Consider the following 12,855-nt stretch of genomic DNA (forward strand, 5'->3'; position numbering starts at 1 on the left):
CCCACCGAGCAGCCTCCGCCTTCGCCCCGCAACCGCCGCGGCAGCCCCAGGGGAGCGCGGAGGAGGAGCCGCTCCCGACATCGTGGCCCACGAAGGGGTGGAGGTCAGGGGCGGTCTCCCCAGGGCATCCGTTTCTGCCGGGACGTCTCAGCCCGCTTCCCCGGCAGCCATTGCCATGGAGACCCCCGAGACTACAAAGCCAAGGCTCCCGGCAGGCGGCGGCTCCCGCGCTGTTGAGCCCCCCAAGTAAGGAGCAAGCGCCCCGGCGTGGCCCGGCCCCCGCGAGAGGCGAGGAGGCGGAGGAGCGGCGCCAGCAGCTTGAGGAGCCGCGCGCCCCGCCAGGGCTGGAGGCAGGCGCGCACCGCGGGCGCCACCGTCTCAGCAGGGGAGCGGGCGCTGCCCCGGCTGCGGGTGAGTGGCGCGGCTCCAAGCCACAGGGGACTGAGGGGCGCCGGACACGGGGAAAGCCGCGAGAGGATCAGGAGGGGGCCGAGCTTTGGCTCCCGTCGTCTGGTGGCGGGCGAGGCGCGGAGCTCAGAGTAGCCAGAAATCTACACCTTCGGGCGGGCGGCCAGCGACGCTGCCTCAGGATACCAGGCGTGAGACCCGAGAGCGGCGGGGCAGCGGGAGCCTCAGGGGGACGAAAGTGGGACCCTCGGCCGCGGCCGCCCACGCGCGGAAGGAGCCACACCAGAGCACCTGCCGGGGCCGGAGCCCCGCGGGGCACGGAAACAGGGCGCCCCCGTGCGGAGCTGCCGGGCCGCCTGGGCGCGGCGGCCGGGGCCATGCTCAAACCCAAGGACCTGTGCCCCCGAGCGGGTACTCGCACCTTTCTGGAGGCCATGCAGGCGGGCAAAGTGCACCTGGCACGTTTTGTGCTGGACGCGTTGGACCGCAGCATCATCGACTGCCGGGCGGAGCAGGGCCGCACTCCACTCATGGTGGCCGTGGGGTTGCCGGACCCCGCGCTGCGCTCGCGCTTCGTGAGACTACTGCTGGAGCAGGGCGCGGCGGTGAACCTACGGGACGAGCGCGGCCGCACGGCGCTCAGCCTGGCGTGCGAGCGCGGGCACCTGGACGCGGTGCAACTGCTGGTGCAGTTCAGCGGCGACCCCGAGGCGGCCGACTCGGCGGGCAACAGCCCGGTGATGTGGGCTGCCGCGTGTGGCCATGGGGCGGTGCTGGAGTTCCTGGTGCGCTCTTTCCGCCGCCTCGGCCTGCGCCTCGACCGCACCAACCGTGCGGGCCTCACCGCGCTGCAGTTGGCAGCCGCGCGAGGCCACGGGACCTGCGTGCAGGCCCTCACCGGGCCCTGGGGCCGGGCAGCCGCAGCCGCCGCTGCCCGGGGCTCAAACTCCGACAGCCCCCCTGGCCGTCCAGCTCCCGCGCCCAGCCCCGAGCACCGACGACCCAGCCCCCGCCGCCTGCCGCGGCCTCTCCTGGCTCGCTTTGCACGAGCGGCGGGCGGCCACGGGCACGGCGCCGGCGGTGAGGCTGGTTCTGGGGGCAAGAGCTCTGGCCGGCACCGAGGGCAGGGCGGTGAGCGACCCGAGCTAGGCCGGAGCATGAGCCTGGCACTGGGCTCAGTGACCGAGGAGGAGGCAGCTCGACTGAGGGCGGGAGCCCTGATGGCCCGACCACACTCCCCCCAGTCTGCGGGGAGCGGGCGGTGGCGTTCGCAGGAGGTGCTGGAGGGAGCGCCCCCAACCTTAGTGCAAGCCCCCGTCGGCCTTAGCCCTCACCCGGAGGGTGGCCCTGGTTCTGGCCGCTTGGGTTTGCGCCGACGCTCCACAGCTCCAGACATCCCCAGCCTCGTCGGGGAGGCCACTGGGTCGGAGAGCGGCCCGGAGTTAGAGGCCAACGCTCTGCCACACTCAGTGCCTGGGCCTCAGCCTTGTCAAGCCGACACAGAGGCCGTGGTGCTGCACGCTCAGCGGTAAACAGCCTGGAGGCTGAGCTCTGCCGCCCCATCCCTGCCGTCTCTGCTCATCTGGGATTTCTCTCTCTTCCTCCAGGTCCTTCACGGTCCTGGTAGTTTCCCTGCTTTTAATCCCAGAAGCTGTTCCCACTGCCAGGGCTAGATGCCCCCACTTTGAAAGACACCCCTATCATTTCTTTTTTTGTGTGTGTGGTTATTGGTGGTCCCTGCCAGAGTCATCATCCCTGTACCCGCCCTTTCCTGCCCTGGAAGGTTAGGAGGAGACTGGTCCCATAGACTACAGCTTTCTAGCCAGGATGGTGGACTTGTTTCTCCTGTGTTCCCTTCTAGGGTTCTGCGTTCCCCCCTGGAAGCCAGGCAGCAGAAGAGTAGACAACAAAGGCCTACCCTCCTCCCTCTTCCTTGGATTGATCTAGAGGTTAAGTTTTTCTGGAGAGAAACTCCAGCCTCAAGAAGATAAGAGCCCTCCCCCTCACCCCCTTCCTTGTGTTGAATGCCAGTTATCTCCTGAACCAGTTTCTGGGTAATTCCAGTTTTCTCTGCCTCTGCTGGGGAGGGGGAAACTAGGGTTCAACTTCATCGATAATGTGGGGTCACTGCCACTCTTCCCAGTCCAGGTGCCAGCCCCTGAACCAGCCTGTTGTTCACCCGGGTTGCATTTGAGTTCCATCTTTGAGGTCTCACCCCTCCTGGCCCAGCCCCGTTTCCTCTCCCTCCCAGAGGCTTGAAATGGAAAGGACTTAGCACTTACCCGCCCCCTCACCCTCCCCGCCTCCCAGCTCCCGGTCCTGCACGTGGGTGCTCCCGCAGGGTGGAACGGTTGCGAAGGCTTTGCTTAATTGTATTTCTTCCAGTGCTCAAAGAACTCTTGTTTTGAGTCTTTGTATGTGAAGCAGAAAGCAGCAGGTCTGATCCGAGGCTTAAGAACCTGACAATGTCTCTTTAAATAGAAGCTCCGCGAGGGGGATAATTGACTGAAGTGTTTGCCACGTTAAACGGCGGCGGCGCGCGGGAGTCCGAAGCCCACACGAGCCGCAGGTCCCGGTTTAAATTACATCAAACTCCAGCAAGAGCTGGAAGGGGGTTGTTAAAGGCTCCTGCTTCTCGCTGGGCGGTTAATGGAGGGCAGGGCGGATGATGGATGCCAGAGGTCCAGACCAAGGACCCCTGCCTCTGCCCCAACGCGGGCGACTCAGTCAGGCTCAGTATTATTAGTGGGCAGGTTAGTGAGTCAGGGGCAACCGCGGAGAGGAGGCTAAAGGCCCTTTTCCGGCCTATTGCTTTGCCCCCTCCTTCCCAGCAGCCCGCTCACCTCAGACAGAGGCCCAGTGATGGGGGCTGAGGGAGCCGGGAGAAGCGTGAGCCCCAGGGCCCCCGCGAAGCGCTAGTTAGCATCCGGGTAGCTATTTTCTGCGAACCCCCGAAGATTGAGCGTGCAGCCCCCTCGCCTACCAGTGCTGGGACGTTTCAAGACGTTGATCCATTCGTCTTGGCAGAACCGGAGGTTTCTCACAAGCAACTCGAAGGGAACTGCCCAGTGGCAGAACCACCTGTGCTGAGGAACCGGGCGTGGGGGTGAGAGGTGGGTTACCAGGAGTGGGCCTTGTGGAGGCGTCGGGGTACCTCGTCAATCCGTCCACCCCACCAGGGTCAGTGAGGCGGCGGCAGCCGCCCCACACTCCCTGGGCGTGATCTCTGGTGCCCCCTTGTGGCAGCACCCCGCTCCTCGGCTGCTCCTCGGCTGCGCCCCGGCTGGGAATTCAGACTTGAGGTTTTATTTGAGATCCCGGCTGTGCACTTCTCCCTCTGTGTTAGTTTAACCCATTTCCTCTTGTAGTATATTAAATCCGGATACTTGAAGTCATTTCACAGCTGCGAAGTGAGGGACAATGAACAAAACTCGCATTTGGTGTAGCAGGAGCTCAGACCCTTCGCTAAAGACCCCAGGATCTTTCCAAGTGAAAACCTTGTGTCCCTAGAGTTCCTGCTCTCTTCTGGAAAAACAAAAACAAAAACAAAAAAACCCTGGAGCTTCCAACCCTCCCCTTCATGATTTCTGGACGTGGGCACCTGCTGATTACACACAGTTTTCTTCTGATGGGATTTGTTTTCTGGGGTGTTTTGCCCAGTCCTCACTCAGTTGTCCCCAAACATGTGCCTCTCCTCAGCCCCAGTGTCTGAGTGATTGGTGATCAATACTGAAGCATCTCAAAAGCCAGAGGGAGGGGGTCTGAGGTGGGATGGGGGAATTATCGGACACCCCGAGCACCAATTCCTTTTTTCTGATCCTTGCTTGCTTATTTATTCCCTTTTCAACCGTGTTTAATTTTCAAGAAGTTCTTAATGGTGTAAGAATGCAAGTATTTTGGTTTCTTTAAAACACCACGAGGTCTGGGTTGCACATTGTGATGAAGGTGCTGTCATCTTTTCAAGTGTGGCTGACATGTGGCTTTCTGGTTGAATGTCACCTTGGGCCCCTCTATTTGAGTAAACCACCTCGATGACTCCTTTTGATGGAGTCACCAAGAGCTTGGTGTTTGAAAGTGATGTTTCTAAACCACCACAACAGATCTTTCCTGTCAGAGCTGAATCGTACGTTTCACTGACTTGCAGTCCTGGCAGATTTCTTACCAGGCCCGTCTCTGTGCAGATCTCAAACGAGTTACATTTCACTCTCCTCAACTTCCTCTCATTGTCACTCCTGGACATCGAGCCTGGGGTCCTCGCTAGCTGTCTCCGCTTTAGAAGAGACTTTTCTAAACATTTTGCTTTTCCAACTCTTGTTGCTTTCGTCACCGTGAAGAGTCACCCAGGCCCCTGGAGCTCGGTACCGGTTTGTGTGTGAGTCTCGATGACCTGTGCACACGCTTTTGGAATGACACTATGTTGGAAGGACTCTTAGAACTCAAAAGAGTAGTTAATAAATCCAGTATTGTTCAGTTGCGAGAACTGGCCTCTCTTTGCCTTGCCTACGCTCCTGGCTCTGAGCTCCCTCTGGAGAGGTGGAAAGGTGTGCCTGCTTCCTCTGAAGGTTCTGCCTTCTGTCAGCCTCCATCCTTGCCCATCCCAATGTGGCTGCCTCCTGAAGGTAAGACATGGGTGCTGCTTTGTACTGAGCTGACGGGACTGGGTGCTGGGCCCAAGGCAACTGTGTGGGTGCGGATGCTGTGGGTAGCCGTCTGCATGCCTCCGTGCTCCTGTGAATGCTGAGTTAGGGGATAGGATGAGATCTCAGGAAGTACTGGGAGCAGTGTCAGAACTAGTAACTGAAATGTAGTTTTATCTACTGCCCCCACCCAGGACTAGAACCCAGGCTTCTTGACCCCTAGCTACTGCACTGCTCTTTCATAATTCCTCAGTCTCTCTCAGGTCTGAGGACCAAAACAGAGGCTGCTTCTCACTGGGAGCAGCCTCCGGGTCTCTTCCTATGGATAGCTTGAGCATAGCAGCCTCTGACTTTTCACCCAGTGAGAAGCAAATGGGGGAAGGGAGAAGCTGATACAAAAAGTGGCCATCAGCCCTGTGGCCAGATGGGTTTCAACTGGCCAGAGAAGAGTCCCAACAGCATCAGCAAGCATGGCCTGGGTCCTGGCTTTCCTGGCTGGCCCCTTCTCCTTTGGGAAGGAACCCTATTTCTCATTCCTCCCAAGACATTTTACTTCCTGTTTCCCTTCTTCTCCACCCTCATTTCAATCCCTTAGGCCAGCAGGAAGCTGGGTTTTCTGGGGACTAGGGTGACCACTGGGGCACTCACATGGGGGAGGTGGGAGGGCCCCACCAATCATCCACTCCAGGGTGTATACAGTTTGAAGATGGGCTGGCTCCATTCCCAGAGACAACAGGAAGCCCTGAGGTTTTGAACACTTAAGTTTAATTTAAAACAGGCACAAATGCAAACAATTCACAAAAGTTTCTAGGGAAGATGCTTTTGTTTTTAAAACTCTGACCCTTAAAAAAAGTCCTTGCAATTATTTTTTATTTTTTTGGCCCCAAAGCATTCCACTTGGGAGCAGAGGAATCTAAAAATATTATCTAGATGGGGTCCAGACTCCAGGAGTTCTTCCCTGGAAATCCCTGTCTCACCATAGCCTGAAGGTGGGGAGGAGGGTGGTGGGAAGCAGGTCAAGGAGACAGGTGTCTGAGGAGGCAGTCAGGGACTGATGGTTTGTACAAATGGGGTATCCATTCTCTTAGCGTGATGGATCCCTGGGAGCTGGTTCACCTCCTCCAGACCAGGATTTTGAAAAGAATGGGTCCCTGAAGACTTGGTTTTTTTAGATGAAGCTCATGGGTAACACATAGTTTGTTCCCCTTAGCATTCTGGTCTCTGGTTCCAGATGCCACAGTACAGGAGAAACTCAGAAATCCGCCAAGGCCCCAGGATATGTGCAAGTCATACATACAGACTTCTTCACTGGTCAGGTAAAAACAGGACTTAACGAGGTGGGAAGCTAGGCCAAGAGAGCAGGTCCCTTAAGAGCAGAACTTCATGGGAGAGAGGATGGGAAGCCTTACTGAAACCAGCTGGGGAGACACACACACACACATACACACACACACACACGTACCCACGCGCGAGGAAGCATTCTCTCAATGCTGTAAAGTGAGACCACTTTTACCACAACCTTATTTTCTCTTTTCATCTAGAAAATGCCTCTCCCCTTCCTGCAGCCTTGGAGCAGACTGTTCACAGTTCAGAGCAGGCTGGGTAGGAAAGTGTTGTTGGTATAGGAGGGTCAGGAAGCAGGTAGGTACAGGTGAGACTGTGCCTTCAGGAAGTCAGACACAGGGAGGAAGACGAATTCAGGCAATAAAAACCTTCCCTGTGGTCCTCTTGAGACCCAGAGTTTGGAGTTGGAGCTGAGAACAGCAGGTATCCTGGTGAAGAAGGGCCAACTGCCCTGGGATGCTAAAGTTCCAGTACCTTTAAAAAAGTACAGCAGCCTTATTTGCTGTACTGACCTCAATGGTCTGGAGCGCTGGTCTCTGAGTTTCTTAGAAATATCCCTGTGCAAATAACAAAGGGTCATCCTGCAGAAAGGGTCTCCATCATCCTAAAGGCAACTGGGGACTCACTTGGGAGGGAGAGAGACCGAGGGGGCAGGTCCGGCCTGGCCCAGTGAGCTGAGGGGCAGGAGGGTAGAGGTGGGGCTTCACATTCAATCTTTGGAGAGAATACTGAGAGATTGAGGCAGGCTGGCTGCCCAGTGTCCCCTGCCTGTGGACACCGCGGCAGATGCACTCTGGGGAGGCTCAGCAGGTGGAGGTCTGCTTGCGGTAGAGCTGGATTAGTGGCACCAGGCACTCCGGCAGTCCTGTCTGCAGCAAGAAGGGGTGGTCCAGGAGCTCCTGGGCGGTGGCTCTCTCCTGGGGGTCCCGCACTAGCATCCGATCCAGGAAGTCTCGCAGCACTGGGGAAACCTGTGAAGGCCGGGAAGTGGGAGGAAGCCATGGTTTGCAATCACTTTGGGGTACACTGTCAACCTGATCACACCATCTTTTGAAAGTCTTGAATTCTTTTACTTCTGGTTACTCCCAGGCACTGTACTTTTTAGATGACCAAGTAGGGAAAGACAGCATGGCTCTAGTTCCTCCAGGGGGAACTTCTGAGCAATGGAACTAGGATGCCTGCCCAGGGGCAGCTGAGCTGCAAATGCAGCCGCTCCTCATCCTGCTTCCTGGGCTCAGGCTCAGCCGAGTGGCTCTGCTCTGCTGAAGAGGCATACAACAGGGAGCCTGTCCTAGGTCTGTCCCTGACCTTGACAAGTTGCAATTTTTTCTAGACTTCAGTTTACTCCTCTGCAAAAGGGGAGAAGGATAAAATGTGTGTGCTCTGGCTCCAAGTAGAACTTTAGCAGAGATTAAAAAAAAAAAAAGTCCGGGGACAAAGAAGTACTTTGAAGAATAGGAAACAAGCAGGTGGGACCTAAAAAGGAGATGTCTTTATTGCTGTAAGCCTTAGTGTCAAAGTCAAGGACATATCTTGATTCATTTTAAGCCAAATTCCTTGGGATGAGGCTGTCTTGCTTGGTTACACAAGGCTACCTCCTCTGAGGAATTAGTCAGTTGGAAGTCTCCCTGGTCCATTAGTCTTGGTCCATTAGTCTTGGGGTAAGTAGTGTAAGGCCCCAAAGGGTCAGGTGTATCAAAAGGTGTCTTTTGTCTGTTCACCCATCTAACTGTTGGAACAACTATTGCCAGCTTAGGGACTGGACTTCAATCCTCTAGGACATTTCTTATCTGGCCACCAGAGGGCAGTGCCATTTCTCAGCCCTGTGCTGATCTGGCGGCCAGCAGGGGGTGTCCACTGGTAAGGCCTACAGATTTGGGCTGGATTTGTTAGCAAAGGGTTAAATACAAATATACACACACATACTCACTTGTTTTAAGGGGAAAACGGACTCAGATGCGATTGGATGTACAAAGATGGAGGACAAGGCGATTTGTGTGATAGACTAGGAAAAACTGTAGCCTAGATGGGCTCCCCTGACAGGGGAGGGGAGAGGGGCTCCTGCTCTATTAGATTCCTCCCCAGGACTTCAGGGTTTCCTGAGGAGGAATTCTGACACTTGCCTGCTAGCAGTGACTGCTATACGGCTGTGAGTGGAACCTTGGGGTGACCACAGGAGTTTGTATTGAGATGTGACTGCCCCCAGATGCAGGTGTTACATGAAGAAACAAGAGCCCTTTTTAGGAGCTCAGACCCTTTGGTGTCTGTGGAAGGGAAAGGCTGGGAGCCCGGGCTCTGTTCCCCTAGGTCTCAGGAAGAATGGCACCTGAAGCTCACGCTTTGTGCACCCACTGACCTTGTGAGAGTTTTTCAGTTTGGGTGGGGCGCTGTCCCGGAGCCTCTTCATGGCTTGCACTGGAGAGTCACTGAAGTAGGGTGGCTCCCCATCCACCATTTCAATCACCATGATGCCCAGAGACCAGATATCCACCTGCAAGAGAAGAATGGCCCTGACCCCACTGACCAGAGTGGGACCCCCCTGATCCCAGCTTGCTGCAGGGAGAAGGAGCTGCTGGCCCCAGGTCTGCTTGGTGAGTCAGTCTCCTTCCTGGCCACTCTCCCTGAGGTCATTTACTTCCTGCTTGAGTGACCATTGACTGTAGGGACACACCTGGTAGCAACTCTCAGGAAGGCCACCACACAGGGGCAAGCCTGTTCATACCCAGTCTTTCCTTGAGCTGGTGGGGAACATTCTGAGGACCAGTTTTGTGGCAGCAAAGTTATGAGCAAGAGCAGATAAGCCAAGGTGGGGGGCAGTGGGGAGGGAACTAAGTACCAGGACTGTTTTGCTGGAGGGTGCTGGATGAGACCCTAAGTGGAAAAACTGTTCCCAAGCCTCTTTTGGAAGACCGGGAAGCGGAGGAAACTGTTACCTCAGTGGCATACAGAGATCTAGAGATCACTTCAGGAGCCATCCAGTAGGGGGTTCCCACCAGGGACTTCCTTTTAGGGACATCTTTGCTGATCTGAGCACAAAATCCGAAGTCCGAGAGTTTCACCTGGGTTGGGGTTGAAAGGGAGAAAGTGATGAACTAGGAGGAGGAGCTGTGGCAGGAGCAGAGAAGTAAGGGTCAAGGAGAGGCGGGGAGGGCCCTACCCGGCCATCGAGGGTCAGCAGGATGGAGTCACTCTTGATGTCCCGGTGGATGACACCCTGGGCATGCAGGTAAGCCAGGGCCTGCAGCACAGCCTCACACACAGTGGCGATCTGCTCCTCGTTCAGCCTGGACAGGGAAGGCAGGGCCAGCAGCAGGAGAGAATGTTAACTTTGTCAGGACTGCAAGGCACATGGGCTGGTCAGCTGCCCCTTATAGGGGACCCCAGTCAGGCGAGAGCCCTAGTGGAAACAGGGCTGCAGAACCTGTCATCCCTACCCCAAGGCCTCTGTGTTTCTAACTCCAAAAGATGGGGTGAGGGATTCAGGATGACCTGATAGCCCCCAAGTCCGCTGAACCTGAGGCTGTCTGATATTCCAGCCAGGGCAACGGTGGGGGCCACCAGCACTCAGGACCCAGCCCTCCCAGTTGCCCACCTGACTTGGGAGACGATGTCCGTGAGGGCCCCGCCCTGCAGGAACTCCATAAGCACCCACAGCTCCTCACCCACCAGGTAGCTCTTGTACATCTCCACCACATTGAGGTGCTGGTAGTCCCGCATGATCACCACCTGGGGGACAGGCGGGGAGATCTGAGTGCCACACACAATCCACTGCCCTGCTCACAGATGTCCAGCCTGGCTCTGTGCACCCCGCTGCACCCCACACCCTCTCCTCCCACCTCATTAAAGAGCAGCTCCCGGCGCTGCTGCTTCCTGAGGTCCATCATCTTGACTGCCACCTGGCGACCCGAGTGCTTCTCCCGGGCCAGGCAGACGATGCCGGTGGAGCCTTCGCCAATCTTCACGTAGCTGTCCAGCAGCAGCCGGGGGTCGCCCTGGTCCACCACCATCCTGAGTGCAGCCTTGAACTGCTCATGTGTCACGACACCTGTGTCCTCGCCAGCCAGGGCACCCCTGGCTGCTGCGGGGTCCTGGGGCAGGTACAGGTTGCTGGTGCTGATCTGGGCATGCCGGGTGCGCGGGGAGCCTGCCGGGGAAGACCGGCCTGGTGGGGGGCAGGCGGCTGGGGCTGTGTGGAGGGGCTTCTGGGGGCTGCTGGTGTCCGAGGTGGTCAGAGGGCTGAAGGTCCCCATGGGCTGGTCTGGGGGCAAGGATTGGGCCTTGGCCACCAGGCTTGGCGGGGAGTCTCTCTGAGGTGGCCGGAAGGAGGAGTTGGGCTGCAAGATAGAGAAAACAGAAATGGCAGTGGGAGCAATTGGAGTAACCTCCCAGAGGCATGGGGTGACTGCCATCACCTCTGGACATGGCAGAGTGGGACTGGGGCAAGCAAGTGTCAGAACCAACTGGGAGGTGCTAGGGGTAAAGATTCTCAAAGGAAATTGAAGTCAACCCACCGTCAATCCACCCAACCCACTGTCCAGCTAGGGAAATCAGCTCCAGTGGCCCCAGGAGAGCAGACCAAACAGCAGCTGAGACAGGGAAGACAAAGAAAGCCCCTAGGGCGCCCTGTGCTGGGAATTTGTTTCTGGGTAATTGGCAGTTAGACCCCAGGGAGGTCACCAGGAAGCTTCTTTAGTATGGACTAAGGAATCTGGGTCAAGGAGTTCTTCAATCCTGCAGTTTCCCCACCCAAGGGCCCCCATGGGGGTGCTGGAGGCTTTGGGAAATGTGGGGTGGGGGTGGGTGACTTGAGCCCAGAAAAAAGAAGGGAAGCCACATCAGGGGTCTAGTAGTCCTGTTGTGCAGGACAGCTCAGAGTCTACTTGTTTGTGCTATAGATTCTGACCCCAACCATAGTAGTCTCGGGGTGGGGGCCGGGGGAGGGGGCTCTGCTCAGCTGGGCCCTGGGGACCTGGTGCCAAGATATCTGGAATCTCTGGAATCTAGAGGGTGGGCCCAAGCAAAGCCAAGTCTTGGGGCTAGGGGTTAGGAGCTTCCCTGAGGGCTCCCTAGAGCAGTTCCTACTTCCCAAGTGTCCTTTTGCTAGCCTTGTAGGAGGAGGGAGCAACATTTTACTTAATGAACCACAAAAAAAGAGCCAGATGAAACTTGTTAAACCACACCAATAAAGGGAAAAAAGGACAAAAGATGGAATTCATTGTAAGGACTCGATTCATTCTGGAGTTACTTGCGTGGTTGACATCTCTCCTTGGGCAAGAAGCCTGGTAGAATCACAAAGATACCTCACTTTCCCTTCTTTGGTCCAGCTGTGGGCTTTGGGAGCAGGACCATATGTGGCCCAAGGCAGAGGCCATGTCATAATTTTTTTAAATAAAAAATCTACTTATTGAGGGTTTGCCATTTTGACACAGGCTTTAAATGTACTATCTCATTTAATTCTCATTACTTTGTGGGCTGTTTTATTATCCCCTGGGTACTATTATCCACATTTGAGGAAGGGACGCAGGCTCAGAGAGCTTGAGTAACTTGCCCAGCACCCCCAAACAGTGAGGGGTAAGGCCCAACTTCAGCCTGACACCTCACCCCAGACCTACTGTTTATTGGTCACATATCCTTGACCTATAATGCAGCCTATGGTACACAGTAGGTGCTGAACCGGTGTTTACTGATTGTTGAGTTCTTCTGACTAAGCCCTTCTGCCTCTAAGGGGAACTACTTGTAAATCCAAGCTTCCAATTATCTTACTTCTTTGGCCGTCCTGTTCTCACTCCCCTTGTCCTTTTGCTGTTTAGTCAGTGAGGGCTAAGCTGCCCAGGCCCATACGAGAGTCCTAGACCCACCTGCAGCTGTGTCTGGGACACAGTGGCCCAATCTCCCAGGGCATCAGTGCACAGACAGCTGCTATGGGAGCTGCTGTGTCTAGAGCCACCTCCTGGGATATGCTGAAGTGAAGAAGGCTGGTTGCTGGCTTGGGCTGGGGTTCCCTGAGGCATGGGGGAATAGGAGGGAACCAGATGCTGTCCATCTGTGTTGTAGCTTGACTAAAGCAGTGGCTTTCTGGCCTCCCTGGTGGGCTAGGGGTTAAGTCTCAGTGCTGTCACTGCTATGGCCTGAGTTCCATCTCTGGCCAGTCCACATATGGCACAGCAGACCTCTCTTGTCTTGCTCTCTGCTCCCTTCTGCTGTGTATTTCAGTAGATCTGCCTGTTCTGCTCCCCACTCTGTCTCTGGTGAATTCTCTCACCACTACCCCACCTGTGGTCTGTACCCCAGTTCTTGTGTGCATAAATAAATCTTTAAAGAAAAAAAAAAAGCTGTGGTTTCCAGTGGGCAGTAACTGTCCTCTAAGGTATTTGGCTACATCTGGAAGGATGTAGGGTGATCCTATCTGAGGGAAGCCGCAGGCTTCTAGAGTGGAGGTGGCTGAGATGCTACTAAATATTTTTTT

The 12,855-nt window shown here is 56.0% G+C and overlaps 2 protein-coding genes across 3 annotated transcripts in view; one reads left to right on the forward strand and one right to left on the reverse strand.

The window, feature by feature from the left end:
* The first annotated feature begins 785 nt into the window (after positions 1-785).
* On the forward strand, positions 786-1,940 carry ANKRD63 (ankyrin repeat domain 63). The gene has a single exon (XM_004687921.1). It carries the CDS (start codon positions 786-788, stop codon positions 1,938-1,940), a length of 1,155 nt encoding a protein of 384 aa, XP_004687978.1.
* A 5,252-nt stretch (positions 1,941-7,192) lies between these two features.
* Positions 7,193-12,855, reverse strand: part of PAK6 (p21 protein (Cdc42/Rac)-activated kinase 6) — a 9,623-nt gene continuing 3,960 nt past the window's right edge. Inside the window, exons 3-8 of one of the 2 annotated variants that reach the window (XM_004687922.1) lie at positions 10,226-10,723; positions 9,982-10,115; positions 9,547-9,673; positions 9,323-9,448; positions 8,746-8,880; positions 7,193-7,360 (exon numbers count right to left, since the gene is read on the reverse strand). In XM_004687922.1, the coding sequence (XP_004687979.1) occupies positions 7,193-7,360; positions 8,746-8,880; positions 9,323-9,448; positions 9,547-9,673; positions 9,982-10,115; positions 10,226-10,723 (1,188 nt within the window). The remainder of the gene's footprint in view (positions 7,361-8,745; positions 8,881-9,322; positions 9,449-9,546; positions 9,674-9,981; positions 10,116-10,225; positions 10,724-12,855) is intronic. The other variant, XM_004687923.1, reaches the window with a different exon arrangement.

The sequence above is a fragment of the Condylura cristata genome, unplaced genomic scaffold, assembly GCF_000260355.1.
Source record: "Condylura cristata isolate star-nosed mole 26May11 unplaced genomic scaffold, ConCri1.0 scaffold00023, whole genome shotgun sequence".
NCBI classification, from domain to species: domain Eukaryota; kingdom Metazoa; phylum Chordata; class Mammalia; order Eulipotyphla; family Talpidae; genus Condylura; species Condylura cristata.